The sequence below is a fragment of the Balearica regulorum genome, chromosome 7 (genome assembly GCF_011004875.1).
Source record: "Balearica regulorum gibbericeps isolate bBalReg1 chromosome 7, bBalReg1.pri, whole genome shotgun sequence".
Classification (NCBI taxonomy): Eukaryota; Metazoa; Chordata; class Aves; order Gruiformes; family Gruidae; genus Balearica; species Balearica regulorum.
Window position 1 is genome coordinate 33525587 of NC_046190.1, and position 20422 is coordinate 33546008.

At 41.5% G+C, this 20422-nt stretch overlaps 1 protein-coding gene across 1 annotated transcript; it reads right to left on the bottom strand.

Moving 5' to 3' along the window:
• Nucleotides 1-1299: 1299 nt before the first annotated feature.
• Nucleotides 1300-18616, bottom strand: TMEM26 (transmembrane protein 26). Its single transcript, XM_010299670.2, has 6 exons — nucleotides 18258-18616; nucleotides 15020-15098; nucleotides 9280-9393; nucleotides 8551-8771; nucleotides 7433-7509; nucleotides 1300-5099 (listed from the first exon to the last, which is right to left on the bottom strand). The coding sequence occupies exons 1-6, from the start codon at nucleotides 18446-18448 to the stop codon at nucleotides 4705-4707; spliced, it is 1077 nt and encodes a 358-aa protein (XP_010297972.1). The 5' UTR covers nucleotides 18449-18616; the 3' UTR covers nucleotides 1300-4704.
• Nucleotides 18617-20422: the final 1806 nt, after the last annotated feature.

The window sequence follows — 20422 nt, forward strand, 5'->3', positions numbered from 1 at the left end:
GTGAGCCTAGAAAGCAGCCAGACATGTAGATGAGGAAACAACAGCAGTATGTAGCAAATGAGGTAAGAGTTTAGGTTGATAAATTGATTTTCTTGTTACATCACTTTCCCTCCTGCTCCTTTAACCCAATCTAAAGGGAAAAGACAGGACCCAAATGAGCCTAAATTAGGAAACACTTTCATAGAAGTTTTTAGGGTTAGCTGCAAGACATTTAGGACCACTGGAATAGCTGTATTAGTAGCTTGTTGAAGGTCACTGGAGTGGAGCTGGCTGACGAGAACTCTTATTGTGCCAGCTTTGAAGGGCCAGGGAAGGTTTTCAGAACATCCATTAGTATCTATTCCATTAGGGGTCTGTATCACTGTATTCCCTGCTGGTGCAATGACCAATCTTGGGCAAACATCTCTGCTACTTCTGCCATTGTGACCCCTTTTTATTGCCTCGCCATTACAGATTAGGGATGATCTGTTTTCCATCCTCTCCCAAGGAAGGAAAGGCTTCTTTACTCACACAACAGTGTGGAAAAAGATGGAGAATTGAACCCAAAGACTAGAGGGCCAAGGACTCTCCAACCTGGAAATTTCAAGGTTTATCTATTTTCTGTTGACCCAGAAACAGAGAAACAGCTTTGTGCAGTTGTAGATGCTAGCGCTCTCTTCTAATGCTCTTTTCGAAAACTTTATCTTTGAGGAGGAAATAATGATTGGGTAGATTTCATTCAACTGAGGAAACCTGCATGGAAAGAATATATTCCAGGGAACTTGCATAACTTATGGGTTGATTTTTTTGGTTTTTTTTGTTTGTTTTTTTTTTACAAATCAGTATATTGTTCAGAAAGTATCATATGCTTAGTATGTCGAGCCCTATGCTTTAAGATATTTGTAATATTTAGGTATTTCTGTAAGTGTTTTACAGACATCTGCAGAGCGTTTTCATCAGCAATCTCACGCACCATAACAGAAATAAAACCTGTATGTATTAGGCATTGCCAGGTGTGTATAGGTATCTAAATGCATATATGTATTTGTGTGCATCTGTAAAATGCATCCTGTGTGCAGATAATAAAAGCATCCTCTCTGGGATTACGCTGTGACTTGCATACTTGGAGGAAAGGGTTGTTCTGAATAAAAAAAGAACCTGAGCAGAATAGAGCAGAATTTACTGCAGTTGCTGTGGGCTTTCAAAGCAATGGCTGCAGTCAGAATCTGGCCTAAGTAATTAACTTACGAAGGATGGAAAGGAAAAGCAGCATGTGGAAGATGTAATTAATGGAAGATATAACAGTCAGCTCTCAGATAATAAATGGGCAGCTATGCCCGAGGTAACTGCCTTTTATTTGCAAAATACAGTTGGAATTTTTTAAAAGTAATTGCACATTTTCTTCCATTTCCACGTGGTCCCAGAGAACACAGTACAGTACAAATACCAACAGGAATGCAATAAAAGCATGGTGGTTGTTGGTTTGGGGTTTGGTGTTTTTTTCCAGGCTCAGGGCTATGATCTTATTTGAGCCAATGTCCAAAGGAAAGGAGGAACATAATTTAGCTCAGGAAAAGACAAGTGGTAAAACATTTTAATGAGGTTTAATATGGAATAATCTAAAAGGATAAGGCAGGAACAATCAGAAAAAAACAACAGTAAATGGCTAGATATCTATTTGCAGAAGAGATTTAGTAATGCAATTCTCCGGTCGTGAGTAAATAATGGTTAAGATAAATGTTCTGAAATCCTTCCATTTTGAAGGCTTGAATTTTCCACGTTTGAAAGTTTATTGTGTCTTTTCCTGAATAGCAAGCATGACATCAGTTGTTCTTCAGATAAGCCACAGATGCTTGCAGATCTTCAAGAAAATGCATTCTACCACTTGCTTAGTGTAAAGCTCTGGAAGGTTGCAGGATGGCACAATGGTTCCCATCACCCAGTTGCAGACTCAGCAGACCCAAACGGCCTGTTGGATAAACAGCATTGTGGTCCTTCCTCTGGAGATACTTGCAAGAGGAAGGCGAGGAGGGCTTGCAGCTGGGCTTTGCTGCTGTGACCAAACATACAAGCTGCTAGACTTCTTAACTGCTGTTTCCAGGCTTCTCAGTGAAGCAGAGGAGACTGCATGTCATTCCTGCTGCTACCTGGCATCTGTGATTCCCCTCCACACACAGGTGGGGAGGTGGACTACCCACCATTTAAGTGCTTTGGGTTTTCTTTTATTTTTATGTGATGTGTTTATTGCCCCTTATAGTTAGGGGGAAAAGGGAAATTCAAATCTATTCTATCGCAAGCGTGAGGGAGGATCTAGCCTGTTTTGTCTGTGAGTGAACAGGGATGGGATCTAGTAGTAAAAACTAGCATTGGAATGAGTTCTTCTCACAGTAAATCTGATTAGAAGCTTTAAAATGGAACAGCCTGAAGACCAGGAATTATAGTTCTTTCTCAAATATTTCTGCTGTAACTAGTAACTGTATTGCTGACCCCAGGGGATCTTGCATTTGCTGCAGGCTGAGCCTTGTAGGCAGTTTGTTGCTGAACTAAGCCCTTTAAATAGACAGCAAGTTTAAAAAAGTACGTCCTGCAATTTTTGTGCTGATGAATTTAGAATGATGTTCTAGCAAGCTCAGTACACTCCAAATTAATTAGCAAGGATCCTTTTAACAGGATAATTACTATAGCAGCAGGTGGTAAACTCAAAATGAATGTCAGTAGTCCTGGCTTGCATCAACAAGGAAGAGATGTGTTGCAGTTCTACCAACTGATTCTAAATTCACCCTAGTGTGAAAGGTTTTAGATAGTGCAGCTGGTCAGCAGCAGCCCTCTTGCTTTTTACTTCTAGACTTGAATTAAAATCTCAAATGAAGCTGCATTTCACTCTCCATATGTCTACCTCACAATGCCATGGCAAATGATGATTGGCTTTTTTTAATTTCTGCTGGAAAAAGGCCCAAAATAAGAAAAGCAGGAGGTGTTGCACATTATTATTAAAGCATAAATGTTGGAAATGGCTATGAAGTATATAGGACTTCCTTCCTTCTTTATGGCTGTGCATTTTCTTCTTTCATAATGGAAGGGTCTGATCCTGCATGGAACAGTAATGGCTCACAAGTATAAACACAGGTTCACATGTTTGGGGGTTGGGATTTTTAAATAGGCTAATCTTTCAAAAAATAAACATGTCACTGCTTATCAAGGTGTGGATAAATAATCATGTGACCGCTGCAGTGGTGGTAAAAACACTTTCATGCACTTCCAGACCAGATTCTGTCTTTAGATAGTGGAGGCTTTAGGAAATAAGGTTTAACTGGGAATTCTTAATAAGGGAAGTTACCTTAATTAGGTCACTTTATATTTGCTAGATTTTCTTATATATGCTTTTCTGCACTGTTTTAGAATGGATGCAGACATTTGTAAAAGTACCTGCCACTTTCTGTGAGAATACAATTTTTAGGCAGACTTTCAAAAATGACTTATCTTACTTTCAGCTTCTGTAATCTAAGCTCAGCAAAGTCAATGGTCTTACACTGATATAAAGTCTGTTCTTGGGAGAAATTAATCAGGCCCGATGTTGTTCTCTCCAAATGTCAAAGTAGTGAATGAATAATTATTAGCCTTTTCTTAAAAGTGGATCTTGACACTCAACAGACCAGATAATTTCTCAAGTTATTTCATGGGACCTTGTGGTGCTTTATAAAATGTGAAGCACAAGCCTGAATCTTTCTGTCTACATTGTCTTGTCAAACTTCAGCAGTACCATTTTCTTTCTAGTTAGATTGTATGTCTTAGGCCACTTCTAAAAATAATATAAAATTGAGACATTTTTAAAAACTTGTCCCAACTGCAAGCACAGGGAAACCGGGGGGGGGGGAAGTCTTTACAAATATTTTGGGGTGGGGTTTTTTGTGTTCTAACTGGTAGAAATAGAAAGGCAAGCACCTCTGTAGAAAATGCCTGTGACAAATGCAGTTGTCTTCTAATGATCTGTGGGTCTGCTTTTTTTTTTTTGGTTTGTTTGTTTTCATTTGTAAGTTTAAGTTATTGAGACAATGCAGGTCCCAAGAGACAGTTTTGTTTATGCAGTTTCATGGTGTTGCATAGTTTTTTAACAGAATCCATCCAAGGATGAGGTAACATTTGAACAAGATTTTCTTAAATTTCTTGAATGAAAAATGTTTAGATGTCACAGTAACAGTAGAAATCTGTCATTCCCCTTCACGTGTATGTCTGCACAGTTGTCACTGCTGAAGTTGCTCCCATATACAGTGGACATATCGTTCATCACACTCTAGTTATAGCCTGACCATTCAAGTAAAGCTAAATGCTTCTGTACTTCCCATAATGGATAGGCTTGTCCTTCTATATGAATACATGTGAGTACATATGTTAGCACAGTATCACCAAAGGTAATAACCAACTTTGTTAGAGTGCCAAACCTTTCTTGCTACTACAAACTATGGCTACAAAATCCCTGTGGATACTATAATAGGGAACTAGTCAAAACCCAGCATACAAGTGGATACAAAAACGTCCCATTTCCATGACTTTGCTTCAGAAGTTTCTCCTACAATTTAGAAGAAATTCTTGATCTCTTGGCAGAAGAGATACTTAGGCACTCACTCAAGGTGTGCTTGATCACAGAAACAGGCTAAGCTCTGAAGAAGAAGCTGTGGGAAGTGCAACCTCTTTCAAGTCAGTAATGGCTCACTGATCTTATGGAGCTTAGGATTCCTCTTTTGGAGGAAAAGTAACGAACTCTTTCATTTCGGTATCTTGGTCAGCGGTAGCATGAGTACTGGCTTCATAAGGCTCACATGGACAACAGCTGACTTCTCCTTTCCTGCTCTTCTGCAGAATGGTAGCACGAAAGTCTAAGGTTATCACTGCCAAACGATACAATTGCAGAGTCACAACTAAGATATTCTTAGCTGTAAAAAACACCAGCATCTGATTGAATATTCTGAAGTGGCCCATCAGGATTGAACGCACAATGAAGAAGGGACCATCCTGTATGAAAAGGCTGACCCCAATGTTCCACAGTTCGGCGCTGTACCTGCACAGCAGCAGGCTGGGGATCCGCCTAGTTGACGCAGTTGGTTTGCAGCCAATATGCTGTACTGGAAAGAAAACACAGTTATATTAAAACAACTCTAAAATTGAGCCAGGATTGGCCTAAAGGGCAGTTACAATCCAGGGTACCCTGGATTATAAATGCACTCAACTGTGAACAATTCAATATCAAGCAGATCGTATTTCTGAGATCTGTTTCAGCAAAACACACTAAGCTCATGTTAAGTAAGCACTTACGTGGTCTGCCAAATAGGACCAAAACCCACTTCTCCTTTTCCATCCTACAAAGTTATCAGTATTTATACACTTTCAAAACAAGAAGCGGATCACTTAATCTTTCTGCAATGACTTGCCCAAACACTTTTCTGTTAAATCAACATGCTAGGCTAATATGTAGCTTTAAGGAGAAAAAAAACCCCACCTATATGCTGAATGGGAACAGCCTGAGCTGTAGCACTTTGATTTGTTCCAGGCTAAGACCTTGCTGTTAAAAGATTCACCAGATAGCCATTGCCTTTTTCAAGTGCCATAGTAAGAATAAGTCATGTCAGTGTGGGACAATATAGAGGATTATGGATAGGAAGAAACTGCAGTCGCTGCTTGCCAGATGAGACCTGAGCCCCAGGTACTTGTTCTTAGCCTTCTGGGTATGAAATTGCATGCAACTGTTGGAACGTGCATGGATGTGTTCCCCTTGGCTACAAAAGTGGTGGTGGGCTAGAATGCTCTTTGTGGCATGGTGTCTGGAGAAGGATCATCAGAAGGGTTTGTGTGCAGTCAATATGGCTGTGTCTTTTATGAAAATACATGTAGCTTAACTAACCTGTCTTTCAGGCAGTGGGATTTCATTAGTTTAAAAAACATAGCTACTTGTGATGCAGTGACGACCAAACGTTTCAGCTTATCAAAAGAATTCAATAGAGTCAATGCTGGGGAAAAAAAAAGATGAGACTTGAGTGAAAAATGAGTTGTAGAATTTAGAAATTTGCTGAATCCATTAGGCAAAGCTTCAGCAGCAGCTAATTTTTTTTAATACACTTTTGTGCCATTGCTGTTTAATAGTCCTAACTGCATTGCTGTAGTCCAATAATAAGTGCCTAAAATGTTCTATTTTACATCATGTTTGATAGGTGAGTAAACAGTATGATGCTTGAATAGAAAGTACTATCTGTGCAACTGCATAGTAAATTTCAGGGCAATGTGTATTCAAGAACTTATTTTTTAACTGGTAGATGTAATTAAATAAGCAGAAAAGGAATAGCCAGAGAAAAAAGGCACACTACAACAGGTTACTTCATTTAAACTAATGCTGTGATTGTTTAAGCCTGTTTGGGGGGTGGTGATGTGTATGGGGGGAGGAGGAGATTGTTGATGGCTTTTTAGTTTTGGTTTGGTTTTTTGTTGGTTTTTTTTTTTTTAAACCTGAGTGTTGTGCATCTTTAACAGAATATATTTTAACAGTAACAGGAATTTTAGCTGTGATAAATCTGAAATGTGGTTGCATCAGTTTTTTTCAGGAGGTGAGCTGCTGAGCTGAAATGCTGAAATATTTTCATAACTTCAGTGCTGAAAACAAAGCCTAGCGCTGTCCATGAAGAAAGGGTAATGAAAAATTCCTGGATTCATTATTCATTATTTTATTCATTTATTATTTTATTCAGTGTGTCAACCTAGTCATCAATTTTATATAAGATTCTGGTGAGCATAATGTATCTTTGGACTGGTATAGTTGAGTTGCAAACTTGTAGTGATTGGAGGCCAAAATGGTTGGAACAGATGATGATGGAAGCAACTTTCATCATTCTTCTTGGCCATAGAGAAGTTCTTTCTGCCTAGGGACAAATACAAGCCTGAACTGGCTGAATGTTGGGTCTTTTAGTTTAAGGTAAGGGTATACAGTCCCAGCATTATATGGTCCTTTAGGTTCCCTGTGACTAAGTAATTTTTCCTGTAATAACCTCTTCTGTGCTCTTGGCTGTGCCATTCCCTGTGGCTAATGACAGAGCCTGTGTCTCCATAGTATCTATAACCTACCCAGATTGGACCCAGAATATAATCCAAGACCAGATCTAACTGGAGAGCTCGCAGAGTGAAGTTTAAGGCAGTACTGGGCAACTACAGCAGATGCTTCAATACAATACTGCAATTCCATTTTTTTCCTGGAAGCAAATAGTTTTATCAGGGAGATTAGAGGTTAGCCAGAAACAATGTTTCCTCAAAAGAAACCACAACAGACTTTCTTCAAAAACAATCATTGTCATATGAATTGCTCTCCACCAGAAGTCCTTGGTATAGCCTGTAGCGTGTGTGCAGCCACAAGACATGCCAGCAAAAACTTAAAGCATTTGTTCTCTTTTCTTGTTTATATGCAAGTACTAACCTGCAAGATCAAGCGGAAACTGTAACATACTCCAGGTCCATACAGCAAGAATTGCATTTATGAGAGCATAATTCTTCCTATGGGAGGGGGGAAAAAGTGATAACAATGAAGATGCAATTTCCTTATGTGATAACCAAAATGTTTCCTGTAGTATTTGGAATGTCATTTAAAGGGTGATTGAGCAAAACAGTGATTAATGCATGCTCTTGAGATGTAAGACTAAGGAAAACAGAAGCACCTCTTGGTACAGAATTTTTGCTGTTCAGGCCACGTGTTCCAGCTGTGTAATTACACTAAATATCTGATGTTAACGTTATAATGATAAGCATATAGAAATAGACTCTGTGGCTCAAAGAGGAGATAACTTTAGCCTTGTAGTGATTACGCATTCCTTGCAAGCCTGAAGCTTCTCTGCCAAGTGGGAAGGACCACTTTTCCTGCTGTAAAACCTTTTCTTTGATATTAAAAAAAAAAAAAGTGTGTCTGTAAGAGGATGAATATCTTCTGTGATTCTTTCTCTTTATGACGGATATTCATAGCTCATCTCTCAGCGCTGTGAGGGGGAGATGGGCTTACTTTCTCTGGGAGAGATCACAACACTGAAAATTCACACCAGACTACACCATTCCCTTTCTTATCTTTGAACACTTTGTCATTCTACCATGAAGTAAGTACATACGAGATAACCACAGAAGCAACTTGGATAATGAATCACTAAAGCAAACTCTAGTTGCTTCCTTGGCCATTTAAAACAATTCATTAACCTGAAAGAGGCTCACTGTGTATCCAGTGTTTCAGGTCCTGTAGCTGTAAGAACTGACCCTGCAGGGCAGTTATGCTAGTTGTTTGGCTCTTTGTACCCTTTTATTGTGATCGGATGGGACATGCTTCTCTGCTGGCAACAGATGAGTTATCCCTAACAAAGCCCATAGGACTGTTAGGTCTGTTACAGAGAGACAAGTGAGAGTAGAAGAGCAGAGCCCTTGGATGTAGCCTTCTGTTACCTGTGGGAAATACAGTTCTACTAGTCTGAACACCGCAGAGTGCATGAACAAATCTTCAAGCAAAACAAATATCTTGCACTATGCAAATTAGTTATGTCAGCACATAGTCCTTACCGAACATCTTCAATGTCCAAGGTTTCACTAGCAAATTCAAGTATATCTGCTGCTGTTCCCACAAACATGAGCAGCAGCTGAGACAATTGATCCCGGGTGATTTCAACCCCAATGGGGAGAAGCCATCTCCCAACTACTAGCAGCAGTAGAAAAGTCTGGTGAAGGGCCAGTGTCCACACAGTCTCACAGATCGTGGAGAGCTGTTTCACAAAGACTTTAGCCTGTTTAAAAGACAACAACAATGACATACTGTAACTTCAGGAGACTGACATAGCTACCTTCAGAGATGGCATTCATCCTTGAGCCTGCTTTTGTCCTCTTTCGCATTGCATTAGAGCAAATCATTTCTATGTGGTAGGCATAATTTGAAAAAGGCCAGCTAATACAAACTTGGGTAATGAAGAGCAAGTTTTTCTCTGTGTACTGCTCCTCCTGTTCTCATTTTTCAGCTGAGCATTATCCTCTGCAGAACCATCACCCAGACACTTTCCAAAGTCAGTTACTGAGATTTGGAAGAGAATGGTAGAAGTCTCTTCACACAGACTTTTCCTACCAACAATAGTTAGTATGCAGCATTCTGTAGGCCACTTTTACAACATGGTTTTCAGAAACTCTGTTTTCTTAAATTTTACTCATTGTGTGAGGAGCTTGCCCAAACAGACACAACAGTCCCCTCTAATTGCTCTAACATTGTAAGATCTCTACTAGGAATAGGAAAAGGTGTCCCACCGTCTGAATGATGTGGTGATCTGTTCCCTCGCTTGCGTGACTGCTGTCTCTAGATTGATTGAAGTCTTGGTTGCTGACATTCACCTGAACTGCTCCGGGCTCATTGCCACAGTACTGTTGTGAACAAAAGCAGCACACCTGCATAAACATCCTGCACAGGGAGTAGACACGCTCTGGCTGAAAGACTCCTGTTTGGTTGAACTGCAGAGGGTTCATTTCTGAAAGTCAGTTGACGTTTACAAAGGTACATGCTCACTCTGAATGTAATTTCCCCCCTCCCCCCCCCACCTTGTTCAGAAAGGAGGAATTCCTCTCATGAGGACAAGAGTGATGTGTTGGTAGGTCCCTGAGAAAATGTAGGATTGTACCCTAGAAGAGGAAGGAAATTCAAAGACCGACAGAGTCGGTGACACCTTTGTGCTGTTAAGATCATACTCTTTGAATGTGATCTGCATACAGCTCTCCTGAAAAGGCGACTGGGTTTCCTGCGCAGTCTCTCCCTGGCTAAAACAGTAAAATAGGGTAAAAATTGGTCATGGTCAGTCTCTATATTCCAACTTGCTCTCAAAATACTTGCTTCTTATCTCTACTATCCAGAAAAAGTTCTCTAAAAATATGATTGTTTCATTCTGTGAATAATGTGAGAGGTGAGATTCGGGAATAATTAAGAAAAATGAGCGTGCATTGTTGCCTAGCCCTGCAGAGTAGAAAAATGGGTATTTTTACTTTCTCCAGTCAGTGCTCCAGGAAATCGAATGTTGGCTAAACATACTGTTACTTCAACTGCAGTAAACCAGTGGTGGGACTGTGTTAAGAGTCCTGAGGTCTGCAGCACTGCACCGCCCTTCTACCTTCACCCCCAAGGCTGGCCATGGAGCAAGTGGTGTATGGGTCTAAAATCTATCTTCGTAACAATACCTTAACATCTCCCTTCCTTATAATAAAAAGGGAATAATTAGAGAATCAAACTATGCTGTTATTAAAGACTTTTATCCTGTCCTATTTGTGCCAGAGAACACCAGATGATTTGCATTTCTCCATTGGGCCCCCCACCATTTTATTGCACCGGGAGTGATTTTCTGCAACAATTGGAATGTGTTCTAGTGCATACTGAGTAGCTGTGTTCAGCATAATGCCTGCCAATATGAAGGCAACATTTTCCAGCAAATGTCACATTCTAGCAAATTTCAGATTCCACTTTGATACTTTACTTGGTCTCTGATAATACTGCTCAGTATCTGGGTAAATGCTGCCTCTTGCCTGACCTTGTCATAGATAAATGGCGCAACTTCCCATGGTCTGAAAAATCTAGGGGGGGGAAAAAGTAGTCAGTGCTTGCTGCTTTTATAATTGGTGATGAAGGCTCTTGAGCTGAATGCTTGCCTTGTTTGGACAGTGGGTGTGAGAGCATGAAAGACTGACACACAGATGTGGGGAAAATGATATTTCCATTTGGAGGATGGAGGTCTAAAGTTCTGGGCATGGAAACAGTGAGATGGGGAGGCTGGTACTCTGCCTGGCTACGGCCTTGTGGGGCTGATATCCTTGGGTTAGCCCTTCAGCCGAAGGAGAGGGACAGAACTGCTTGTTCAGAGGACATTTCAGAAATGAAATTTAACTGGTGCTCTGGAGAAGCCTTTTTATCTGTTGCCTGTAGAAGAAGTCTAAACTCTATGGAGACCAGCCCCCAGGTCAAGGTCAGCCTTTCTGAGTAACCCGCACAGGCAGTGTGACACGGTAGGCTGAGGAGACCATGACCTAAAAATATTGCATAACTGGGGTAGCCACCCCAGAATATTAAGACGTAAGTATCTACCTTGTTACAAGTCGCCTGGGTAGGGCAAAGGGATTACTGACTTGTGCTGGGGGAGAAAGGTTAATTCACCTTGACAGCCTTTGGTTTGTCACTAAATCTGCGTTTGAGCCCACTCCTCTGCCCCCCTTGGCTGCTCTGCCAGGGGCAGGAGGAAGGGAACCACGAACTTGCATTAAAATTCACATCAGAGCTTGGGAAATTTTTGTCCATCTTTTAAAGCCTGTTGCTCAAGGAGGAATTTGCCAAATTTGAGGCAGGACCCATGAAGGGCAGCCTGCTGTGTTTGGTGTATGTGCAAGGACAGGGGAGATCCCTTCCCAAACGCTGTGAGAACTCCCAGCAAGTAAATCAGGTGGCTGAAGGACAGGAGAGAAACGGGAGCCTGCAGCAGTTGTACTGTGTGGGTAGCAAGGTGTATGGGCGCTGCTCAGCAGATGCTGTGGCTCTCCCTGTGCCAACAACAAGGAGCAGGTAGCTCCCCTGGCACCAGGGAGGTGGAGGAAAGCATTCCATGGCTTCCATGTGGCTTGCAAGGGGGCTTTGCTTTTTTTTTTTTTTTCCCCCCTAGTGGCACAAAGGTGCAGTGAATACCTGAAGAAAATCAGTTTGCTTTATCACTGTCTCTTGCGGGTTTGTTATATGAAATTTTTGAAACTACTCTCAGCTGAGTGAGGGGTTACTATTTCAGTGTGAGGCTCCACAAACTCTGAGTGAGTGGCATCCCTCAGGGCTGGCTCCATAGCTCTTCTCAACTGCCTGCTGGCAGGAAATGGAAAACTACATCTGCAAAGCCAATCATTTAAGTAGCCTCCTGATTTTTAATTTAACTATGGTCATATCTTGTTTTGGTTTGTTTCTCTCTGAATATTTTAAATGGTGATTGTGGTGGTGATTCGCTTGAAAGTTTGGAGAAGAGCCTTTTATTTTCATCATGTATATGCAAGTAAATAGGACTGTTGGTGCCAGGCATATTTGCCTAGCCAATTATGTATAAGCAGTGACTTAGTGGGAATGTGACAAGGAAAAACTGAATACTAAGTTTCACAGGCAGCTAAAAACCATGGTTTACCTCTTTACTGCTAGAGCTCAGTTATTCCCAGGTATCAAGACTGCATGCATAGCTAAACAAAAATGCTTATTGTTTTTTTTTTTTACTGTGCAAAAGTAAAACAGGAAGAAATTGTATACATTTTGCATAAATTCTAGCTTGGTTTACTTCCTTTGTTTTTTTCCCTGAGATGAAGCTTACATTCCTTGGATTCATAAAACATCTAATCAAACAGAAACTATGTTGCATGACATAGCACCGTCCTAGTGCTGGCCTGCAGAGAGCTCCCTGTCCATGTGTGGGGAATCCCCTGAAACACTGAACTAATTCAGCAAACTTCTATTTGCATGCTATTGACAATCCGTTCTTCCCAAATAAAATCGATATGAGCTAAATTTTTTTGCAATGGGTCCGGCATTGAGATGGTAAAATTGACACTTGAATGCTAGGGCATCCCGTTAACGTGCGTGGAGGCTGGCAGCCTGCGTACGCTGTGGATGAGGCGAGCCCTTCCCTGGAGCGGGGCCTCTGCCAAGCAACAGGTACCCCGCTTGCTCTCTGCCATTCCAGCCTTTCTTGCTGGAAACAGTGTTGCCATTGCTATGGCAACACGTGTGATGTCAGAAATTCAAAGCAACCGTGACTGCTTCATTTTGCTCATACAGGAAAGCTGAAACGTAAAACAAGGAGTAAAGATTGCTTAAGCTGTTTTCCAAATTGAGGAAGGTAATGGTATGGGAGGGAAGAAACGTTGCAAGATGTAAGATCGCTTTTAGGAGAGTGATACACTAGAAGTTTAGCTGGTAAGAGAATCCCACCTCAGAATGGGGCTGAGGGAATGGGCAGCAATATTCACTATTCCCTTAAAATGTTCGAGTTAAGGTGGTTAAAAATAATTACAAGGTTTATCAAGTATCTATCTTTTTTCTGACTGGGAAGCCTACATTGACTACAGCGCTGGTAGGCAGGTAAGCCCTGCAAAAGGTGGTCAGTTATCGCTTTCTGTGGCAGTGACGCACCAGGCATTTCAAAAAGTAACCGAGGTATTTGTTTATCTGAGATCTTACACGTTACTGAGAATATATGTTTGGGGGTTTTAATGGATTAAATGGTTTTAATTTTATTGCCACTCTATTGCAGACAGCAATTTTTTCACTCGGTACAGTTCAATTTACTTTATAGTCTCTCCCAAACATGTATTTCATCCCCAAATATTTTACCGCAAAGCAGCACTTTCTACGCAGTCAGTATTTCACTGTTGATATATGAATGGTATTACTTATGTCCAGTTCTGCGGTACTCGGAGAGGCAGAGTTACCCCTGTCTCCAGGAGGAGAGACCGCATATTAGCACGTGCCTTACATAACAGCACCGACACAAGCAGTTGGTGTTTCCTGTTAAAGATCAAAGTTCTGCCGCCTTAAAGACCACAAACTGTTTTCATGGTGTATATATTAAATGTGTGGATCTAGTGACTGCATAATTACCCATTCTGTTAGTATTTTAATAAGGAAAATCCTAGCAATGCTTCAGTATGAGGAGTAGTACTAGTCTGGGTGCTGTGTTTGAGATGAATTGTTAGGAGGGCCGCTCCCCTTCTGGAGGTATAGTGTTTGAATCTATTAGATTGTGTGTTTCCAGAACTCTCCCTCCTATCTCTCCAGGTATAAACTAAGCTGTTAACTTGATATACTCCCTCTTTAATTCACAGTAGCAGTATATCAATAAGAACAAAGTATGCCATGTTCTAACATCATTTTGGGAAATAAACTGCTGCCTTTGACTACAGAATTAGCCTGTTTCTTGGACCAGATTTAACTATGACAAATGTTCTCAATATCCACATTACCTGTCTGTGACTGTTTAAGGAGATTTGGCAAAACAAGAAGACAATAAATTCCTGCTGCTGTATTTAGAAGAAGCCTCAGGCATTTTCAGTGTAAACACAATTTTGAATATTTGATTATGCTTCTGTGGGCTCTAACAATGTTTCAAAGGAGAAAATGAGGCACTATGTCTTCTTAGTCTAATTTATGTATTTTCTGCTGCAGCTTGTTGCTCTTGTTCCTATCAGTCCCTTTCCTGCTGTGGATATAAGGTACTGCATGTGTACAAATGCTGGGATAGGAAGAAAAAATCCCCTTTTCACTACGTGGAAGTGCTATGGGGACTCGAAAACAGCCTGCATAGGGAGGTGATTCACTCAGCGTGGGCTGCTGGGCTAAGTGGCTCTGTCCTGGCCCTGACTCCCTCTGCCAAAAGAACAATTGCCTTTAAAAAATTTACTATGTATTTTAGTCCTGAACTGGAATCCAGACACCCCACTCCCAGATTACTTTACAGCATGAACAAAGAAAGGATAGAACAGACAAATTACCATGTTGGCTATCCGTGGTAGCAATCTGTGAGTGTTCTGCTAGGTTGCAGCAAACATGAGCTAATTTGAGTGTAAGACCCCCTTCACTGATACCTGTCTCAATTTTGGCTTGCTTGGAGTTGTGATATCTGGCTGTAAGTGCTGTGAAACTCACACTTTATTTACAAAGGCCTTTAAAGCAATGAAATTCTTTCACCATCCTGAGCAAGATTCAAGCTGGTAACCTGGGGGTGAAAGGCTGTTTTTCAAACTTCTGGTCCTTGGTTCCCTGGCCAAATACAAATAAATGGTCTCATTTTTATCTAGGAATGGGGTTCATTATTTGGTACTTAGGAAACACACAGTCATTGTAGTATAGCTGTAGCTGGATTGGGAGATCTACCAGTATAAAACAGAAAATTGGAACAAGACCTGGCAGACTCCTGTGTGCATGCCCAAATCCAACCCATCAAATAATGCATCAATTTCAAACTAGTCCATCTTGTCTCATAATAAATACCTGAGTCCCATGATGAATTTCTAGTAGCCATAGTGATGGTACTGTGCAAATCAGATATAAAAATATTGCTGGTGAAAACCTGCGAAGGAAAATAAAAGATAGCTTGGTATTATATCACATCATAAATACCACATAGCCCATCATTATCTGCATTGAAAAGTAGCTTCTGCCTCCTACCATATGGAATATTAAGAAATAGGGTAACTACAGATAAGAGTTACTATTCTTGCTGAATTCCTCATGCTGTCAGTATTATGAATCATATGTTTATTTGTACATCCATCTAAGATTGTATATGGAAGTTTATTTAAAATATCTTTTTGAGAACTAACCAAAGGCACTTTGCTGTTTGTATTTCCATCACAGCATTCTCTGTACTTAAAAAAAAAAAAAAAAAAAAAAAAAGCCTCTAGCTAACATGTTCTTTCTGATTTCATGAAGGGTGAATTAATACATTGAGTCATTTCACTGAATGATGCTGGGATAAAGGCTGTTGATCAGATTCTTGCGCATTGACACAGGAAAAGTAGAAATAGCATCAGTTTGCCTAAAACAAGCATTTCCTCAACAGGAGGTCTTTCAGTGCAGGCTAAAATGGTTTATGAAAATGGGTCTTGGCCTTGTTTCCCCATTTATGCTGGCAATTGTATAATTCTTTAGGATTTCTGTCTCTAGTTCTTCTCTCCCTGTCAGTCTTCTATATAACTTCTGACGGTGAAGCTTTATTATCTTCAGCTGCTTGAGCTCAGCTTATTCAGAAGTACTGGAGAGGCTTCATTACTCCTGCAAGCACTGATTCTTGTGAGGGTTGCTGGTGTTTTCTCGTTAAACATGCAACAGTTTTGTTTGGGGTGGGGTTTTTTTGGCAATTCCTATACTTTTGGAGATGGGATGAGGTAGGTCTGCAATGCTGCTGAGATGCACAGCAGCCTTTGCATCCTATATATGTACTGGCCCAGGACAGGGCAGTGGAGTCAAACTCAGGATACTTGCTAGATTCCTTCTGTCCTGTCACCAGCACATTTTGCAGTGAATTTAAATGGCTTATAAGTATGTAACTGCAGCAACATTTTGGCCAAATCTTACTGCATTTATTGTTTGTTCCTATCCTGAATGTACCTTTATTTTTGTAATCGTGACTTTTCCAGTGGAGCTCAAGTATGAGGAAAAGAAGAAACCCTGCTGCTCAGGAAAATGACTGGCTATGAAGTGTTTCAGTCAATCCCCTCTAAATAAGATTGCCCTGGTTTGTGGGTCTTGTTTGTTTTGCAGGGGTGAGGGGATGGTGTTTGTTTTGGCAATGGGGATTTTTAGTTGTTTTCTTTTAAAAAAAAAAAAAAAAAAGGTGATTCCGATGGGTTTTAGCCTGGTTATTTTGGGAAAGAGCACACCTCTCATTTGAATGGGAGAACTAACATATTTTACAGTATTTCCTGTAGGACTTGAGCACATGAAAAATCCATCCAGCTGGCAGGTTAGCAATACTGAGCTAATGATATCAGATCAGGCCAGGAGACTTCAGGGGCTTTGACCCTGCCTTTCTTTCAGAAGAAGCAATCTAGAGGAAATACTACGTCGCCAGGCCCACAATAATACTACTTCTTCACACATGCTGCTTAAATTTTTTGTGCTTTGTCATAAGTAAGTCTTCTGTCAATCAGAAATGGAGAGAATATGAGGCTCTTGGAGGCAGAGAGTCCTGTGGCACAGACTGCCTGTTGCCCGGATCAGTGAATTGTCCATGGAGTTGTTTCTATAAGTGCAGGTGATTCTGCCTGTTCTGAATGTGTTTTCCACCAGAGCAGAAAGTTATCCAGATACAAAGAGATGGTGGCCGTTTGTCTACAGTTCTTACCTATAAATGTACTTTACTGTGCTGCTTAAAGTGCTGGACCACATCCATTTTCAAAATTTCCTTCCAGTTAAATTTTGCCTAGTCTTCTAGCACATGTATTAATCTAAAATGGATCCGCTTTCTGTATCTATTTTTCTTTGGATTTTCCAAAAGCTGCCATAGCAAGCGTTCCTTCATAAAGTCTCTGCTGCTGCCTTCTCTCCCCAGCGAATCAGGTCTGCTCACTCTGCCCCTGTCTCATAACTATGCATCTGGAGCTCTGCTGCTGTTAAACTTTCCTGTGTCCCAGACTTTATTGCTGCTTTTACTACATTCAAATTTAGAGCATGGAACACTTGTGTGAATTGTCACACAACACTGCTTCTGTTATAAGGAGTTTCACAGGTTGCAATGGACAGGAATTTAACATCATTGAAATACTCTTGGGCTTTTTTTTGTCCTGGATTTGTCTCAGGGCCTGCCCACAGTTTTGAGTTGTTAAAAATAAAAGGTCCTAGTGAAATCTTGACAATTAGTTACATGACCACTTCTTTTTTACAGAGCATTTGTTTTGGCTGACTGAGCGCTGATGAGTTGTAGATGACCGCAGTAAAACCCCATGTGCTTGGGTAAACTCTGCTATGATTAACTTTTTTGTTTATTTCTCAGGCAGCCTTTTGTGCATGAAAGTTCCCCTCTGGAATAGCCTCTCAAATCCAAATATTTAAGCCACTCTAGCTGTATTGCAAGAGTGGTTGCCGCTCATTTGTCACTGAGTCTTGGTTCATGCACTGGCATGGTGTTAGCACTGTTGCAAGGAGCAGGGACAGGGAACGCGGTCCTGGGGAAGGAGGTGCAAACCAGGGCATGACAGGATGGGGTAAGAGATGCAGGGCACCTGCATGGAATGGCCCGTGTGGGCCCCCCAGCGCTCTTCCGTACCTCACACGTGTGGTCCCTGACATATTGTTGCTTAGGAGGTGCCCAGCGATGCTGAGAGGTGTGAGGGAGCGTGTGCCCCCTGCTTCCCCAGCCCGCTGGATCGGCAGCTCCAGAGCACGTACCTCTCGCCTGCAGCTACATTTCCCACGTTATTCAGCTGTTAGTACGGACGCGTACGCACAGAACTGTACAGAGAGTGGCTCCCAAGTGGTCTGCTGCAAACTGCCCTTCCTGAAAGCCCTCTGGATTTGGCAATGGACTAGCCAGGGCTTTACCAATTTTCCACCCCCCACCCCCAGGTGCAGCAGGGGAGAAAACACCATCCCTGAAAGCTTGGCAGCAACACAGCCTGAGAGCAGTACTGCTCTCAGGCAGCAGCCGCAGAAGGCAGCCTCACATCTGCAGCAAAGTACATGCAAAGAAGCAAGAGGGGCTCCGTCGGAGCCGGCGGGATATGCTCACCATTTGTAGCCTCTGCCTTGCTTAAACTTGAGGGTGAGCCCTGTCTCCAGGCACAGGAGAAGATTGAGCAGTGCCAGCAGCCAGTACTTGGGTTCTTTCTTCACAGCAGTCACTCTCCAGACCCCGATGAGAGAGTGCAACACAAAGAGCAGGCGAGTAACCAGAGCATTGAGCAGCACCATCAGCTCCATCCTGGACCAGCCCCCCTCCCCTTTGCCCCGCACCGCAGGGGCCCAGCACTTTTTAGGAGCCCTGGGAAGTTTCCCAGAGAATCACTGGGAAGCGTGTGCACCACAGGCACACAGATCTCTTCTCCTCTTCCATCTCCACAAAGGGGCCCATTATAACAAAAAAGAAACAGCATTGCCCCTCCCCCAGACTTCCTGAAAACTTTTTAAAGGGAAGAAAAAAAAAAAAAGCTCATGCTTCCAGGCTACAGCGATTTGCAATGCTCAGTACAGCTCTGACCACGGTAAGCCAGGGGCGTGAAGGATTTCCTTCTGTCCCCTCTAGCATCTGCTCAAGGAGTAACTGGCAGGGATGTTTCCATCTCACAGAGTTACCATCTCCCTGCTAGCCCCGCTGGCTGCTCTCATCTTGTAGATTCCTAGCAAAGAGACAACACATAGGAAGCATTATTAATTTGAATCTTCCTTGCTAAGGGCTCCACCGTGTTACTGAGACTGCAAAACCCTCTTTCCTCTCCCCTCCCCCTGAAAGATATAATTCATATTTGGGAGCTTTGAAAATTGTTCATTTAACATTGCAATACAGAAAGCAGAAAACATGTACTTAGTTCAATATTGCAATCCCTGTGTGCAACAGGGTTAAAAAGCAACAGAAGTTAGAAAAGCTAACCAGTACAGAAAATTAGTCAAACTACCATATTGAATAACTTACAGCCTGCTTCAGGACTAAGAAGGAGCCCCAGTGTGGAACTCCAGAAATAAGGATGAAATCTGCATTAACACTAATGATACCAAATAGGCCCATAGGGACAGACACAAAAACCACACAGAAGATTGACTGTTAGGTCAGTTACCTCTAGATTGACCTTTAGTATCTTCTGTGGGAATAGTTTATAACATACAGAGTATGTTTAAAAATTGCTCTGATGTTTCTCATAATGAGTATAAATTTTATTTGAATTTACACTTGGGTAACCAAAGAGAAATTTCTTCTTGATCAAAATTTTCAGTATGTTGCTCTAGTTTGGTGTTCATCTACTGCCAAAACACTTAACTTGAGATATGCTGTTGTAAAATATAAATGGAGAATCAAGTCCATGTAACCTACTGTGGTGCTCCAAAGGTCCTAACTTACTAGCTGATTTAATTTTAAATACCCTGTTCTACTTTAAACACAAGAAGATATTCTTCTAAGAGTTGTGACCTTTGTAAGAAGGTGTTTGTCCTCAATTGCTAAGATTCAAGTTTTCCTCACTGCAAAAGCAAGCCTGTTTCCCTATGAACCAATGAAGCTGGTGCTGGCCTTGAGGGTGGGGGGAGATGAGGGAGAAGATACTTAAAAATAACCCTGCCCAGAAAAAAAAAGAAAAACAAAAGGCCATTGCACAGTGTAGATTGCTCCCTCAGGAAATGTCTGAGTAAATAAATGGATTGTGCAGCGTGCCTTTTTGAAGCATCAAAATTAAGTTCCTAACACTCAGAGGAAAATTAATTCAAGTCAAGGGCTTACTACTGATAATCCCATGCCAACAGCCACCCTGTCCTATCATGCCTTGAGTGCTGTTGGTTCACAGCCCTTCCGTTGGTGTTAAGGTCAAACCTAGCTCAACAGGGAACAGACAGAATTGAGAGATTGTTTAAACAAGATACTCCTCTGTGGGAGTGTTTGATGTCTAAGAAATGACATGGGGGAACTGGTATGTCTAATTGTTCGTGGAGATCCTAACAGTGCAGATGTCAAACTCGGAAAGATGATCAGTGGGACGTTCCCATGATATCGTGTATTCAGGAAGGATGCGGTGAGCTTTGCTGATAGCTAGTAGTTCTGCATGTTAAAGACACTTTGGAGCTCAAGTGCTTAACAAGGTAATCATCTCATCAATGAACAATTCAGACTTCACACTGGTGGAAGTTCCAAACTTAAGTAGGAAGAATATATAATATTGACTAATATTGACCTAGCTGACCAGTGGACCA